Below are 17,074 nucleotides of genomic sequence, written 5' to 3'. Positions count from 1 at the left end.
AACCGATATCTCTTTGAAAGTCAGAACATTGGATTTAGAAAATTAACGAATTTGGTGGATAGCAAGACTTTTAAAGGAACATGTCAATGAAAATAGATAACAAAGGTTTCAGTAAAATAAAATTTTGTTAGTTCTGCTATTTATTAAACATTAACAATATCATGATAATAACAATTATTGCATGAGTCATAAACAACAGTAAGATAAAGACAAAATACAACATAACTTATTTACACACAAGGCCATTTTTTATTGAAATCCAAAGAAGGGATACTGCACTTGATTCTGCAATTTTCTGTTTTTATGGTATTCTAGTTACATTTGAGTTGCCTCGAAAGATGTAATTCTTAGTCTGTCAAGTTTGTTTACAAATGTTCTCGGACAAAAAAAAAAAAAAAAAAAATCTACTACCTCGGAAGATTGTAAAGAAACCCCATCTCAAGGCTGAGCGATTTCCATTCCAAGGTCAAAATAATTTTCTCCCTGTTATTACTAATTTCTGACAAAATGATAAAAACATTTGAAATATATATTATGTTTATTTAAGTATCTTGGAAACTCGGGACACTAATTTTATATAATTTCTAATATTTCAACCAAATTTAATAAAAACAACTTGACATTTTTTAATACGTACATTTATACACAAAGTATCAGAATACGATACAAAGTCTACAAAACACCAAAAATATGGAAAATATAGTTTTAATTATTACAATCTGAAAACCATTCAATCCTTTTATAAATTCTTTACCCATAATATATTAACAAATTTGGATAAAAGCAAGATTATATGTAAGATTTGATGACAGAGTAAAAGAATGAATGATTGTTAAATGATCACGCGCCCCCATTGGAGTCCCCAGTCTCTCTAAATGTTTCCAAGGGTCTGAGATATACGTTTTGTAAAAATCTCTCTTTCATACTAAAAACAAATGTCATCAAGTTAATATACCCTGGGTCTTTCTTGCGAGTGTGCGTATGTGTTTATATTCGGATTTCCCGCATGTTTCATGTAGGCTAAGTGGGTTTGGTTGTGATGAATACAACACAACTGCTGTGTTATTCAATCTTTCGCGTTTGGCTCTGGACAGGTATTGGCTTTTTAATTGTGTATGATTGTCAATAATAGTAAAACCAATGTTGCATCGGAACCAAACTTAAGTTTTCGTATTGAAATGTCATTCTTTTTGAAATAGAGAATGTGTCTGAAGAATGAGGGATTTGGAATATATACTGAAATTCGTGAAGACTTATGCAATCTCACACAACGAATTTTTCATTGTTACAGCCTTAAACCTTGTGAATGATAAACCATTTTGCAGAATAAAAATGTTAAAAAAATAATTACTCATTATAAATGGATATTAAATCAAGAAAAGTCGTCACATACCCCTTTATAAAGAACATAGCAGTTGATCTAGATAATATAGTAGACTGTGGTCCAAAGAGTTAACAAAGGGATATTTAAAACCAAATGTTTAAGTATCCATCAGGAGTGTGACAGCAACGCAATACCTAGAAGGAACACATTTTTTTTACTTATTTTCTTAGTGGAATTACCATTCTATTATATTTTTTTTTTATAATGTATGCTGGATTTACCCATTAAAGTGGTGTTATAATAGACATTTACTGGATGTACCAAAAGAACCATGGGCTTGTACACTGAATAAGCTTCGAGAAAGAACATACGTCTCAAATGCACTAATTACCTTTAGTTAATGTTTCATTTCTTTAATAAGAAATGGAATAACCTTGTCTCATAAATTCAGTAGGCTGTTACCTTTATGAAAGAAAATCCAATTTCCACAAAGAACAGAATTGTTTACCCATCCTCGTTTACTTATTGCCACGATTTCGTGAAATTTAAAATTATGTATAAAATCATTTAGTTTGTCATTGAAACGCACAACTGAAACTTCTGATGCATGTCTGGTGGTCGGTCTCCGTGGATTATCTTCTTAATGATAGGGTTGAGAAGAGTATTGTCCACTGTGTCAGCTTTCCATTGGCCCCCAGATAGGTTTATTGTGTTTGATTGATTTATGATGGCTGATTCCAGGATTTTCCTTCTGTATGGACAGGTACTCTTAAAAAGCAAAGACGACTCACTCCAGTTAATCTGGTGCCCTAAATCCCTAAGGTGAATGAAAATCCCCGAGTTTTCATACCCATATCTAACAGATCTTTTGTGTTCGGATAATCTTTGAGATAGCGAACGGCCAGTTTGCCCAACGTACACTTTTTCACAGTCCCTACATGGTATTTTGTAAACGCCGGCTTCTATTTCTCTTTTATTTTGATAAACATTAATAAGGGCGCTCAACAATAAGAACACGCACCTGGATGTAATTAAATTTGGCTAATCCTTCCAGCAATTATAACAACTATAGAACAATTGAACACACCCTTTTGCTTTCATATATAAACCGTCACTCTCCACTGTATTCCTTACTTTTACTTCACATCCTGAAGAGGGTCGATGTTTATTGACCGAAATATAGTGTGATTTATTCATATTTCCTGTGTTTCTTTTATGGGCCTTGTTGAAAAAACATGTTAAACTGTTCGGTTACAGTTATAAATAAGACATATATATATATATATATATATATATATATATATATATATATATATATATATATATATATATATATATATATATATATATATATATATACACTAGTGTAGGCTACCCGAGCCGTCAAAATGACGTCTAAATATTTAGATAGATACGCACACATGACCACACACAGATTCAACCATTTCCACCCCTCCCCCCCTTTCCTAACTACAACCCGTTGGTTCGGCAATGTGTGGGAGAGTGCCGTATCAGAGTGTTCCGCTCGGGGTAACCCCTCTCACCTTGGTATGACTACTTACTCATCCCGCTGAGCGTGACAGGAAAACAATATATATATATATATATATATATATATATATATATATATATATATATATATATATATATATATATATATATATATATAGTCAGACACTTGAGATACTACCGCTAGAGTTATGGGGTCCTTTGGCTAGAGACTAGACAGTAGGCTACTACATTGAATCCTTCTCTCTAGATACGGTTCACTTTCCCTCTGCCTACACAAACACCGATTAGTCTGGCCTATTCTTTGCAGAGTCTCCTCTGTCCTCATGCACATGACAACACAGATTACTAAACAATTCTTCTCTTAAGGGGTTAACTAGTGCACTGTAATTGTTCAGTGGTTACTTCCCTCTTGGTAAGGGTAAAAGAGACTCTAGTTATGGTAACCAGCTCTTCTAAGTGAAGGACACTCCAAAATCAAACCAATGTTTTCTAGTCTCGGGTAGTATCATACCCTCTGTACCATGGCCTTCCACTGTCTTGGGTAGAGTTCTCTTGCTTGGTGATACACTAGAGAACACTATTCTATCTAATTTCTCTTCCTCTTGTTTTGTTAAAGTTTTTATAGTTTATATAGGAAGTATTTATCTCAATATAGTTACTGTTCTTAAAAAATTCTATTTTACCTTGTTTCCTTTCCTCGTTGGGCTAATTTTCCTTTTTGGGGCCCTTGGGCTTATGGCATCTTGTTTTCCTAACTAGGGTTGTAGCTTAGCAAGTAATGATATTAACAATAATGTGTGGGGGTGTATGTATGTGTTTGTTTGTCTATCAGTATGAATAGTTTGCATACGTTCTTGTTGGGTGATGAAGTGGGCAAATAGCCATTGAGACTGTGAATGACTAGGCTACTAGATTATATGACTAGGTCGTCTTGAGCAACAATAACAAGCTATTGTTAATTAAAGTAAATTTTGTCATGATTGGGCATATGCCAACGAAGCGACCTAGGCTTAAAAGGTTCTCCGCAGACATTCAAACAGAGCAGCTGTACGAATGGATCTAACTTCAAGTCCAAAGTACCAAACTTCAGGTTCCTCCGATCCAATCTCAATTTCACTAAACTATTTACCATTTGGAAATTTCCATCCCTATACTAATTGTTTTCACTGACATTAGTATTTTGAAATTATACTTTTTTAAGTTTTGCTTTATTTTAAATTTTCTTGAAATTCTGATTAAATCAGCATTACATGACTTTCTTTTTAGGTTAATGGTCTATTGCTAATTAAAGTCTAAAGTCGCTGATGATTTTTGTTCGTCGGACCTTTGGCGCAACAAGCACACATTTATATGTAATTAAATAACTATTTATATCCATGCATTATGCTTGTCTGTGTTTATATAATATAATGTGTATCTAGACATATAAATATATATATATATATATATATATATATATATATATATATATATATATATATATATATATATATATATATATATATATGATAAATTTTGCACATTTAAACATGTTTTTAATTTTTCAAATAAGCCATATATATTAATACATTAAAGTCTGGATTCTTTTAACGACCTCGGGAACAGAGCCCCAGGCGAAATCACCCAAAGACTATAGCATCTGACCGGCTGGGTTTCGAACCCTGGTCCAGGATACTTGTATGCCATTGACCATACCACTCAGGGCTGAGTGGTATGGTTTGAAACCCAGCCGGTCAGACAATATAGTCTTTGAGTGATTTCGCGTGGGGCTCTGATCCCGAGGTCGTTAAGAGAATCCAGACTTTAATGTATCAATATATATGGCTTATCTGAAATATATATATATATATATATATATATATATATATATATATATATATATATATATATATATATATATATAAATTATATATATATATATATATATATATATATATATACAGTATATATATATACATATATACATATATATATATATATATATATATATATATATATATATATATATATATATATATATATATATATATATTTATATAAACATGTAATTGTGCTTTTATTCCTTCATACCGAGTGATTTTTCTCCCATGCAAGCAGAAATTTGAATCGTAGGAGTGATCCATAGTTGACTTTTAATTGTCTGTCAAGAATCGTTTCCAGAGTCCATCATCGTGATATACTTTTAAGTATATTAGAAATAATGGTTTTGTATCTTTTGTGATAAACTACTGGAATAAGAAGGATATTATTAGAGAATGTAGATTCAAATTTTAACCTCGAATGATACTTATGTATTACTCTATTTTCCCTTCAGTGTCTACCTATTAGTTGTTGAAATTTGGATTCAGGAAAAGAAGATAATTAGAAAATCTACAGATATCTTATGTAAAACATGAAGATATAGCAAATTACAGTATACAGAAAACACATAAATTTACTGTAGTAGCAAATATATATTTGTTGGCCTCAAGATGTATTTGAATATTCTTGATTTGTTATAGGACCACCTAAGTCACACAGCTGTAAGTTATATATATATATATATATATATATATATATATATATATATATATATATATATATATATATATATATATATATATATATGTGTGTGTGTGTGTGTGTGTGTGTGTGTGTGTGTGTGTGTCTGTGTCTGTGTCTGTGTAATTATAAACTGAACGCGCTAAAATAGCCAAAGAAACATTCTATTTCCTTCTCTTGATTGTTTGTCCTTTGTGGCCAGACACGGTCTCTATGCACCTTTTCTGTCCATAGTTACCTAAACTCACAGGGCAGAGAAAGGCTTTTTTAAAAGTTTGGATTTTACTTGATTTTACAAAATTCTCTCCTTTGGTGATATGATTTTTATGTCCATGTACATTTTGGCTTTATATCCATGTTTATATCCTCTGTGTACATTGCGTTAGTTGTTATGTTGCAGTATTTACAAGAAAATGAAAATGAAAATGTTTTCATGGCCTGTAGAACGGATTATGAAACGATATTTCCGTTCTGTTTCAAGTACAGAGTTCCTCATCTCCTCCTTCTCTGTACTTCCAGAGGAGGAGGAGGTACAGAGAATTATGTACAAACTAAATCGAATATCACTGGTTAATAAGTAATGGCTGTGACTGATATGAATGAATGCTGTGCATCATTAACAGAGAAGGCAGCTGTCTTTGAAGCAAAACATAACTTGCATTTTACACAATAAAGCAACCTAAATAGGAGGGTTTGCTTACCATCTGACAATCGTAGGACCAAGTTTAAAAATTATAGAAATAGATTTTCAGGATAAATGTGGATAGCGCAAGAGCTTAACCTTTGGAATAAATGATCTACCGTCACAAAAGTAATAATCCTTTCAAGGTTATTTACGCTGAAACCACATCGCTGTCTTGCTTCATAAAGATAAAGCGTCATTTACATATAAATGAATTAAAGAATTTTCCTTTTCATTTCACAACGTCTTTTCTTTTCCAGTTGTCGTCAAAACTATTGTGAGATTCAACGTAAGGTCTGGTGTGTGTTTGAATAAAGACCATTGTATCAGGATCTAAACCATTTATACCGGCGTCATCCAAATCGTCTGTAATTTTGTCCCTTTCGTTATGAACTTCTTTGTATGGTATATCTTCCCTGTAAATATTCTTTTCTATGATTGTGTTAAGGTCAGGAGGGTACATGAATTTGTGCGGGGGAGGTAATGGTGGCCCTGGCTTAGGTCCCGGTGGGATATGTTTAATAGGTTTTGGGGGACCTTTGTAAATTGTAGGAATGAAACCATCGTAGCTTTCTGGTGGAAAGAATTCAAATTTGTCGTCATCTGAGTAAGGTTTCATTGGGTAATCGAGATCGCCACCATCGTCTTGATGAGGTTCGTCATTTTGCAGGTGGTAATCCTCTTCAGGTGGATATGGGAAGCCGGAATGTTCAAAGAAATCCGGTGGATCGAAGTCGAATTCAAAGCCACCATCAAAACCGCTTTGCTCAGAAGAATATTGACCTTTTTCTGGAATTTTAAAGTCTTCCGATTCATAATCTTGGAAGTGGTGTGGAGAACCTTCAGATAAACCTGACACGTAATCGCTGAAAATGGGACCGTCTGGTGGGAAAGGGGGCAAAGGCTCAGGTTTAGGACTATAGTCATCATACTCATGGGGCTTAAAAGGGGAGTTTGGGATATGTTGTGGCTTTGGATGGTAATTAGGCGAATGGGGGCGGGGAGGGAAGGAATGAGACGGCCTGTGTGACCGACCTGAATTAGGTCCATAACCTCCTAAAAAGGGAAAGAGACCAAATAGAAGGCCTGTTCGGTCTGGGTTGAAATTTGGGCCGTCGGTAAAACCTTCTGACTTTTCTACTTTACTGTATTGACCATCTACCCTTGGCGCCGGCCCTTTATCAATCCTGCTCTCTATTTCGGCTGAAATTTCTTTTGATTGATCCATACTACTTTGAAAGAGATTGGTAGGTGTCGTATACGAGTTTAAAGACTCAGAAGTAGAAGCATTTTGCTCCAGTGGCACATTGTTTAGGTCTTCCAAAACACCACGTGACTGCTCCTTTTTGATGACAGATTCTGTTGTAGACTGGATGGCTTCCGTATGTTTATCATCTACGTCTACTGGAAGGGATCTCTTCTGCAAACGAGCAGGTAGTCGAAAACCGTTGCAGACTGTTGTGAGAAGCAATATAATCACAGAACTCTGGAAATAGAAAATAAAGTTTTTATTAATTTCTGATAAACATTTATATTAAAGGAATTTGCAAATAAAAAACTGTGATATTTGCATTACACTGATAGCTGAAAAGTCATTTATGGTTTTTTATTGTATAAAAATTAATTGGAATGAGAAAAAAAAATTCTGATTCTAATTTTGTTTTATCATTAGGGACTATCATATTGAAGTAATTATTTATATAAATTGCATTCGGTGACTATGAAAACAAGAAGCATCAACTCTACGGGGCTACCATTAATAATGTTCGCATATGAAGCTGTCTTGATGTTTTATAAATCACAGATATCTAACACCTTACTACTTCAGAAACTTTAATTCTTTTCTTTTCATATTTATGTCTGAAAATGCACAAAACTCAATAATCCTTCTAAAATAATTTTCCAGTTAACGCGAAGCTGTGTTGTGGTTGAAAGAACCTGAGATGTTTACTTTGTCAGTATGAGACTGTACTTTTTCCTTCTTTATCTTGTCACTGTACTTTCTATTGACCCATTTCTTATGCTTGGTAATGTTATTGCACTCATGTCTACCCATTCTTTAAGAATGTTAAGGATGGTGTACTTAATATTCTTCAATATTTTATCATTAATATTCTGGTTTCAGTTACCCAAGTTTTTAAAAATTTCTCTTCAAATATTTTCCCAGTCCTGTAAACAAAATGTTTAATGAAAAATGCAGCATTAGATTTAAGTTTGATATTTTCTCTATCTTTAATATATACTGAAAATACATACAGTGTAATAATGACACATTTAACCCTATTTATTTCATGAAAATTCTGAATTTAGACAACTACAGTGCTGCATTGCACATTATGTACATTCAAGTATTTCACTATATGCAGTGTCCTGAGATGTCCTCTCTCACTGCACCTGCAACAGAAATGGATCTATTACCCCCAGCCCCTTTCTAGCAAACGGATTACTTCAGTGGAAGATAAAAAATTATTAATATCTTCCTACGCATCTCCTACCAATATGTGATGAAGCTTCAACAGATATCGGTAGGTGATAAGTACTTATTTTTCCTCATTCTTTTCTCTTTGTCTTCCTCGTGTATTGTTTCTTCGGAAGCTCTTTGTCTTCCTGGTTCTTTCTTCTGTCTTCCAAGCTCTTTATTTCATCTTCCACTCTACTTCTAGTGAATTTTCTAGTCATATGCTTTCTATCTTGCAAGCTCTTCTCTTGTTTCTTCTATTGTTTTCTGGCATTCTTAATCCGTGATTTTTAAATCCCATTTCCTTGGCTAATTTTATGAGCTTTTCTACCTTTATTGTAGCCATGATGAATACATCTAAACTTTAACACTGAAATCCGGCTGAATATTTTCCACTTTCAATTCCTTTCATTGTTACAAATTTGTACCTTTATATGTGTAATAAGTTTCTTAAGTGGTCAATGGCTTCTGTAATACGTTAGCCTACTGCTTAAGTATTGGAATTCACCAAGACCTACCTACAGATAGACTCTATTGAAGGTCTTGGAATTCACCGTATATCCTTTCACACACGTACACACACGCGCGCAAGCATATATATATATATATATATATATATATATATATATATATATATATACACACACACAAATATAAAAGTTTTCTAACTCAACATTTACTAAAGCAATCACAAGCGACGTATTTACAAGTTAAATGTTGATCTAAGACTAGATCCAATATAAAACATTGCGGGAACTTGTGTGAAGAAAGCAATGCCTCTAGTACATTCTACAACATCGAGAACGAGAGCATTACACAATCTCAGAACGTGCACGACGTTCTAAAAGTCCGGAACTTTCTTGAAGAAACATATGCAAGATTTTAAAAGATAAACAGAGGTGATGCTATTTTAATTATAATACGTTATTTTAAAGAAATATTTTATTAAAAATTATTCGTCTTTTTTAAATTAATATATCATAGCAGTGAAGTAGGAAAATGATTTACAGAAATCTTCAAACATAAAAGGGCATTTCATTTATGTCAGTGACAAAGAATACAGTACTAAGGGGGACTCGAAGTCTACAACTATAACCTATGCTTTGACAATCACCTGTTTCCCTTACCAATGCTTTATTACCTTTACATAGCCAAAGTCCCAAAGCATTGAGGTTTTATCCTTATTAAGTCAAGTATCATGTATCTATTTTCATTTGTTATACATCTGCATACAATAAAAACCCTGGCTTTTGTATGTTACTCCTCTGCTTTTTTGTAATAGCACACATCATGAAATAAAAAATTTCATGCACTTAGTGATTTGGAGATTTTCACACTAAACTCATTGACAGAAATGCGATCTTTTCTACTTAGTTTTATCCCTAAGAAGTCTATTATCAAAAGTAAAGGCTCATCTGTCATTTCAGGGGTATTTCCTCACCCCCACTATATCTCAACCACTGCATAAGGCTTCCCTGTGTCTTGGAGCACAGCACATTAAGAGCCATTTGCAATCTTCAAGCTGTACTGCATATATCATCACAAACGAAGCTGCAACCTTAGCTGGTAAAGTAGTCATATAATCGCAAGGCCCTCAATAGGAAAGGAACCCCAGTGCCGAAAGAGAAAATGGGAAGCAATGTAGATATAATAATAAAAATAACGAATGAAAAAAATAATTAATATGAATCTGCTTGGTTATGAAGCGAAACTCGGGATATTAATAGTAGAAGCCCTAAACAAATTGAAAAACCTAATATGTGATTAATGTCAGCCTTAAACGGAAGAGGTTCATCTACAGCTCATAAGTCCCTTCCCACTAACCAAGTTATCTGTTGAGTCTTTGTAGGGCAGCTGTGCACCATCAATACCTATTATTATCTCCGTTAAGGAGGTTATATTTTCAATTCGGTTTATTTATTCATTTGTCTGTGTGTCTTTGGACAGCATTATTTGTTTATCTATTTATTTGGCTGTGGACAGGATTGCGTTAAAACGTCTCGACGGATTTTGACGAAATTTTCACCACAACGGTAGATCTTACTTCATGGACGACCCCATTAAAGTTTGGAAATGATCCGGATCCGGATTTGAATTTTTCGCCATTTTAAAGGTAACGTTAAAACAAACTGACACATTGAATTTTCACCAAATTTGAACAATGAATAGATATTGTGCATCGGAAGAAACCATGAAATTTTGGAGGTGATACGGATCAAGATGACGATACTGGATCAACATTGGACTTTTCACCATCATCTGTACAGACAGCATATGAAAAGTGGGAGGCGATATCCGTAGATTATATTTGAATGTTGTCATTATTCATTGGCGGAGGTCTGACATCTTTGATTGCTCTTGTTAGCATTGCATTTGCAGTAGCAATCAGTTTAATTTGAAGCTTCTGGTTTTCAACGAGTCTCTTGGGATGCAGTTGCTAGCCAGATGTCCATTTTTCCCCATTATTGTAATTCTCCAAAGCTAATTTTGAGTTGATCAGCTGAAAGACAATGGGATATGACTAAACGAGGCCATAGTGGTCCACGTGCTCGAGAATCCACATTTTTGGAATGCTAGTGTACGCAATCCGTCAAAAATGACGGCTAAATATTTAGATAGATATGTACGCACAGATTCAGTTCTTACCGCCCCCACCACCTTTCCCAAATATAACACGCTAGTTTGATCAGTTAGAAGGAGATTGTTGTTTTCCGAGTGGTTGTCTGTCAGCGTGACAGGATATATCTATCTATCTATCTATCTATCTATCTATCTATCTATATATATATATATATATATATATATATATATATATATATATATATATGTGTGTGTGTGTGTGTGTGTGTGTGTGTATATATGAATATATATTTATACACACACACACACACACACACATATATATATATATATATATATATATATATATATATATATATATATATATATATACATATATATATATATATATATATATATATATATATATATATATATATATATATACCCTATAGTATAACACTAGCGACTTACAAAATTCACAAAACTTTCATGATATGCTTTGCCTTTTCACCATAACATATCAAAATAATAAACTGAAACCTATTGAGCTATTCTCTGCTGTAGGCCATATATCATGTAGTGGTTTCTTCTGTTTCCTCTCACTCGTTTTGCTGTTCAAATCATTTCTTCATTAACCTACATTTCTCTTCCTCTAATTCAAACAATTATTCAGTCAGTGAATAGGCGAGTCAACTCTTCGTCTAAGGTGAATGGAGTATCATGAACAAGCTAAAGAGAGAAATATGTCGTAAGTTGTATGATACTTTGTTGACATAAACTGTCACGTATCTGTTAAAAGTGCCGCTCTCCTTACTACCATGGGAAGAAGCAAACTTTTAAACAAAAGAATTTAACAATAGTGTCACTATGAATGAATGACTTGTGTGAAGACGAGGATGTGAATCCTACTTAACAAAAGGGACTCACTAACCCTTCTATAGATATGGGCAAGTCAATGACTCAAATGGAAATAAATAGGAGGCGAGCAAAATGCATCAACCAGAAATCATCGTACCGCAGGTGTGAATTACATTCCACCTAACTCACCGTAACAATTAAAATATTTCTTAATCCATGTTGAACGAAACCGAAAGTAGTGAGGTGCAGCGATCCAAAAAAAGCCAACGCTTAACATTTACCCAAGACATGGTTCTGTTGGGTGATGGCAACATCATTAATGCTGAATCATCGTGCGTTCACATTTCAGTGTAGCCAGGCAAGTTTCCTCCCCACCCGTCCATTTATCTTTCCAGACGGCTTGTCATTCACTCAAATTCTTAATCACATCTTGTCTGATCTTAGGTGGATTTGTTTTCATAATTATATCTTCTTGTTACACTACAAACCAGTAATTATTGGCATTATTTGCATTCACTATTGCTGCGTAATCTGCAAACGAGTGTAAACATAGTCATTGCTTACTTCTTAAAAATGCAAGGAAAATTTTGTCTCTCCTCCTGTGTAATTTAGAAGTGAGAGGGGTTCCTTTATCAGAGAGTAAATAAATTTCATATTCTAGTACATTTAGTTATTTACTTTGGAATCTATACATGTGTGAATTGTACATTAGCTGAATATACACCATTTTTAAATAAATATTCTTCACGATACAAATGACTATTGGGCACCATATATAAAATTGATTAAAATCACGATATATCTAATTACCATTTACCAATACATTATATCCTACTGAAAAATAATAACATTAAACTATAGGAAGTGAGAACCCTTGGCATGTTATTTAGCAAATATACAGCACTTCATTCACTCACTGGCTGTGAACAGTGAATACTGTTTTTTTTTAAATAAAAGAATAAAAATCTGAAAAGCTCTTGTGTTCTCGAATGATATAATCATTATTGACTGTTTAGTATTATCGTTTATTGTATAATAATAATGGAATAAAAAGAGACTCTTCTTCCATCTTGAGTAAAAGATCCTGCGACGTTGATTTTGCTTGCATTGGGATGCATTTAAATGAACGCAAGAAAACTAATTTATATGCGTAAAATACGCAAAAAAATCAATAAACCTCGAACACTGGATTAAAATCGGCGTAAATCAGTGTTGTAATGAGAGGATTAAACAATTGTTATTATTATTATTATTATTATTATTATTATTATTATTATTATTATTATTATTATTATTATTATTATTATTATTATTATTATTATTACAAGATAAGATATAACCCTAATTGGAAAAGCAAGATGCTATAAGCCTAAGGGCTCCAACAGGGAAAATAGCCCAGTGGAGAAAGGAAACAAGGAAATAGATAAACTAAAAGATAAGTAATAAAGAATAAAAATAAGATATTTCAAGAACAGTGACAACATTAAATTAGGTCTTTCATATTATAAACTATAAGAACTTAAAAAAAAAACAAGAGGAAGAGAAATAACAAAACCGTTACTATTGTTTCTTTCTTAAAAGCATGAGGACAAAAGCAATACATACACACGCACACGCACACGCACACACACACACACACACACACACACATATATATATATATATATATATATATATATATGTATATATATATATATATATATATATAGATATAGATATATATATATATATATATATATATATATATATATATATATATATATATATATATATATATATATATATCCGGTCACGCACAGTGGCATTGCTAGACGTGTAATTTCGGTCCCACCCCGTACCTCGGGTAGGAGGGAGAGGGAGTAGTCATACCCTGGTGAGAGGGGTTGCGTGTGTACATGTACACATCTATATAAATATTTACCCATTTTTTACGGGTCGCGTATACTATTATTTAATTACATAGCTAAAGACTTGCTCTATTACATAGGTGAGACACATACACACACACACACACACACACACACACACACATATATATATATATATATATATATATATATATATATATATATATATATATATATATATATATATACATATATATATATATATATATATATATGTATATATATATATATATATATATATATATATATATATATATATATATATATATATTTACATATACATACATATATATATATATATATATATATATATATATATATATATATATATATATATATATATATATATATATATATATATATATATATATATATATACATACATACATACTTACATACATACATACATACATCCATACATACAACAACAAATGCAACCGTTTCTAGTCCAGTCCAGAACAAAGGCCTCAGACATGTCCTTATTCATGTCTGGGGGTTTTGCCAGTTCCCATCACCAGTGTGGACTCGTGTTCGCTGGAGACTTCAGTCTCATTGCTCACAGCAAACTAACATGCTGTAATATGGGTGGCCGTGACTTTAGCTTTACTGATTATGTGGATACACAAACACTTTCACCTCGTTAAAGTATTCCCACTCAGAAAGAGATATATACACGTGTGTCTGTACGTATTTGTTTAGTTTCTTAATATGTAATGTTATTCATTTTGTGAGCGAACATTTATTTGTTCCGGTCATGTGTGTGAAAAAAAATATTTGATTGGGGCACGTAAAATGTTCTTCCAATGACTTGGCAGAATTCCAAAAAAAGATTTCCGGTCTATTTTCTACATAATCATACATTTTGCAGAGAGAGAGAGAGAGAGAGAGAGAGAGAGAGAGAGAGAGAGAGAGAGAGAGAGAGAGAGAGAGAGAGAGAGATTCTTTTTGAGGCGCTAAAAATGGTGGAAGAATTTGAGAAATTTTAGACTTATAACTTTTCTCTTTGTGATATTGGTGGCTTTTTACTTGCAGTAATACCAAACGTTGACCAGTCTGCCCCCTAAAGTTATGAACGCAGTCGACGCATTATGTGTATAAGGTACAATAAATTCCCTAGGTGATCAACGACAATCTTTAGCGACCAGTTGACGTAATGGTGCAGACGATAAGTTTGGTCGAAGAGGTTCGTGCGACAAATATGATGGTCATTGTCGATATTTTGGTGACTATTCTCACTGATATTGAAGGAAAATTAAGACAATGAATTATATTTAGACACAAGCTATACAGTATAGTGACTAACAAAGTGAATAGCATCATCAGAGAAAATATGGCATGGATAAGGAATATTGAAATTGAATCCCAGGTACTTATAAGTGATATTATATCTCCCACAGGAAGGAAAGAAATAGTTTTTGCTATAAATGACTGTGATAGCTTAGAAATCCTGAAAAAAAAAGTTTACAATTAGTATCAATTCCAAAAAAAAACAAAAAAAAACTGGTGTATTGATAATTAGTAAAGGAAAGAAAGAAAAAGAGATTAAAACAAAAGTTTAGAAAGGACCAGTAGGTACAGTTAAGGAATATGTCTCTGGGTGAATGGTTAACAGAGAAAGGAAACAAGGAAAAGCCAAAGGGTCTCATACATGGTATAAGAAATACGTAAATACGAAGATATGAGAGAAGTAAGAAAAATGGCATTGGTATGAGAAAGAAAAATGTATGAAAGTGGTTGTTCAAAAAAAATTGCCAATGAAGAGCCCTGGAAAAAAATAAGAGATAAAGATATGAAAGATCTGGAACACCTTCAATACAGAATAGCAGGATGTATGTATGAATAACCATACTGGGGCATCAGTGCAGATATAAGAAATGGCCAGTGTCTCGTAGAATAGACTACAAGATAATAATGTTATTCCATAACTTCATAAACATTAGAAAATAATTATAATTTTCTCTGTTGCAAAGATCTACTTTAAAAGCTTGCGCTGTGATCAAACTGGCGTGGAAGATATGATCCTCAATATTAGTTATTTCCTCCTAAATATTTGGAATAGTTTCATCCCAGTGCAATGATAATGACCTTATTGAAGCCCTTTCCTATTGATGGTATCATTACGTAGACTGTTATAATGAAACCGTGCTGGCATATTGCTTTAGACAGAGATGCATACGCACACAAACACACGTGTATATTTTTCTTTACTCTTCATCTCTCCTTTTATCTCAACCCTGGATGAGACCTGCAACGATCGTCCTATAACTATACTAAATTTATTTTAATGAGGTTCATTTGCACCGACTCGCAGCGGTGCCATTTTAGCTCGGAAAAGTTTCCTGATCGCTAATTGGTTAGAATAATCTTGTCCAACCAATCACGGATCAGGAAACTTTTCCGAGCTAAAAGGGCACCCCTGCGAGTCGGTGCAAATATGCGTCACTAAAAAAAATTGACTAAGTGTAGATGCTTAATTCGGTGGATAGGTGAATAGAGGCAATCTTGATTTTCAGGGACGTGCCTATCTGTTCCCGGACTGTCCCGGACCCTCTCGTCTTGGTGAGTCGCGAGCCAGATACCTCAACCTGACAGCTGAGTGCGTTACCGAGAGAGAGAGAGAGAGAGAGAGAGAGAGAGAGAGAGAGAGAGAGAGAGAGAGAGAGAGAGAGATTGTCACATAATGAAAACCTATTGGAATCTCAATTTTCCATCTTAATAGTTTGTTCAACCTTTGCAGACTAAAGGTAAGTCAATGCGTAATCCTTTCTGAAATGAATGATTATGGATTACATCTTTTCAGCTTTTTCTTAAATTAAGGTCATTCTTGGGATTGAGGAAGATGCTCACACACTGGTAAGTGACAGGCCACGCCATCTGCGATTTTGCTCAGTCATGGGAAAAAACTGATTATTTTCTTATTATTTCAGATGACTTTTCAATTCTTTTTTTATACTTTTTTGATACGAAAAAATAATGCCTGCGACTTTCACAAAATTTAGAATATACGTGTTTAAAAGTAACTTAATGAGCGTATTGTATAATAAGAAATGCCAAAATACAAAATTTCAAGGATTAGATATTGTGGAATTTCTTTTTTCTTATTTACACTGATCACTTTCATGATTATTTATTGCTCTTTTACACTGAAAAAAAGGTAATGTAGCTTTAGAAAACACACGCAAAGTACCTTTTTACCATTATGACGTTTTGTTAACATTTTTTTTTTCAGG

General features: G+C 33.2%; 1 protein-coding gene across 1 annotated transcript in view; it reads right to left on the bottom strand.

Moving 5' to 3' along the window:
* Positions 1-5,449: 5,449 nt before the first annotated feature.
* The window catches only part of LOC137631767 (uncharacterized), a 31,198-nt gene continuing 19,573 nt past the window's right edge, over positions 5,450-17,074 (bottom strand). The window contains exon 2 of the mRNA XM_068363711.1: positions 5,450-7,545. Coding sequence (XP_068219812.1) covers positions 6,292-7,545 — 1,254 coding nt within the window. The 3' untranslated portion in view covers positions 5,450-6,291. The remainder of the gene's footprint in view (positions 7,546-17,074) is intronic.

This window comes from Palaemon carinicauda, chromosome 40 (genome assembly GCF_036898095.1).
Source record: "Palaemon carinicauda isolate YSFRI2023 chromosome 40, ASM3689809v2, whole genome shotgun sequence".
NCBI classification, from domain to species: Eukaryota; Metazoa; Arthropoda; class Malacostraca; order Decapoda; family Palaemonidae; genus Palaemon; species Palaemon carinicauda.
The sequence above is the reverse complement of the archived record's forward strand: the minus strand, read 5'-3'. Positions and strand labels throughout refer to the sequence as shown.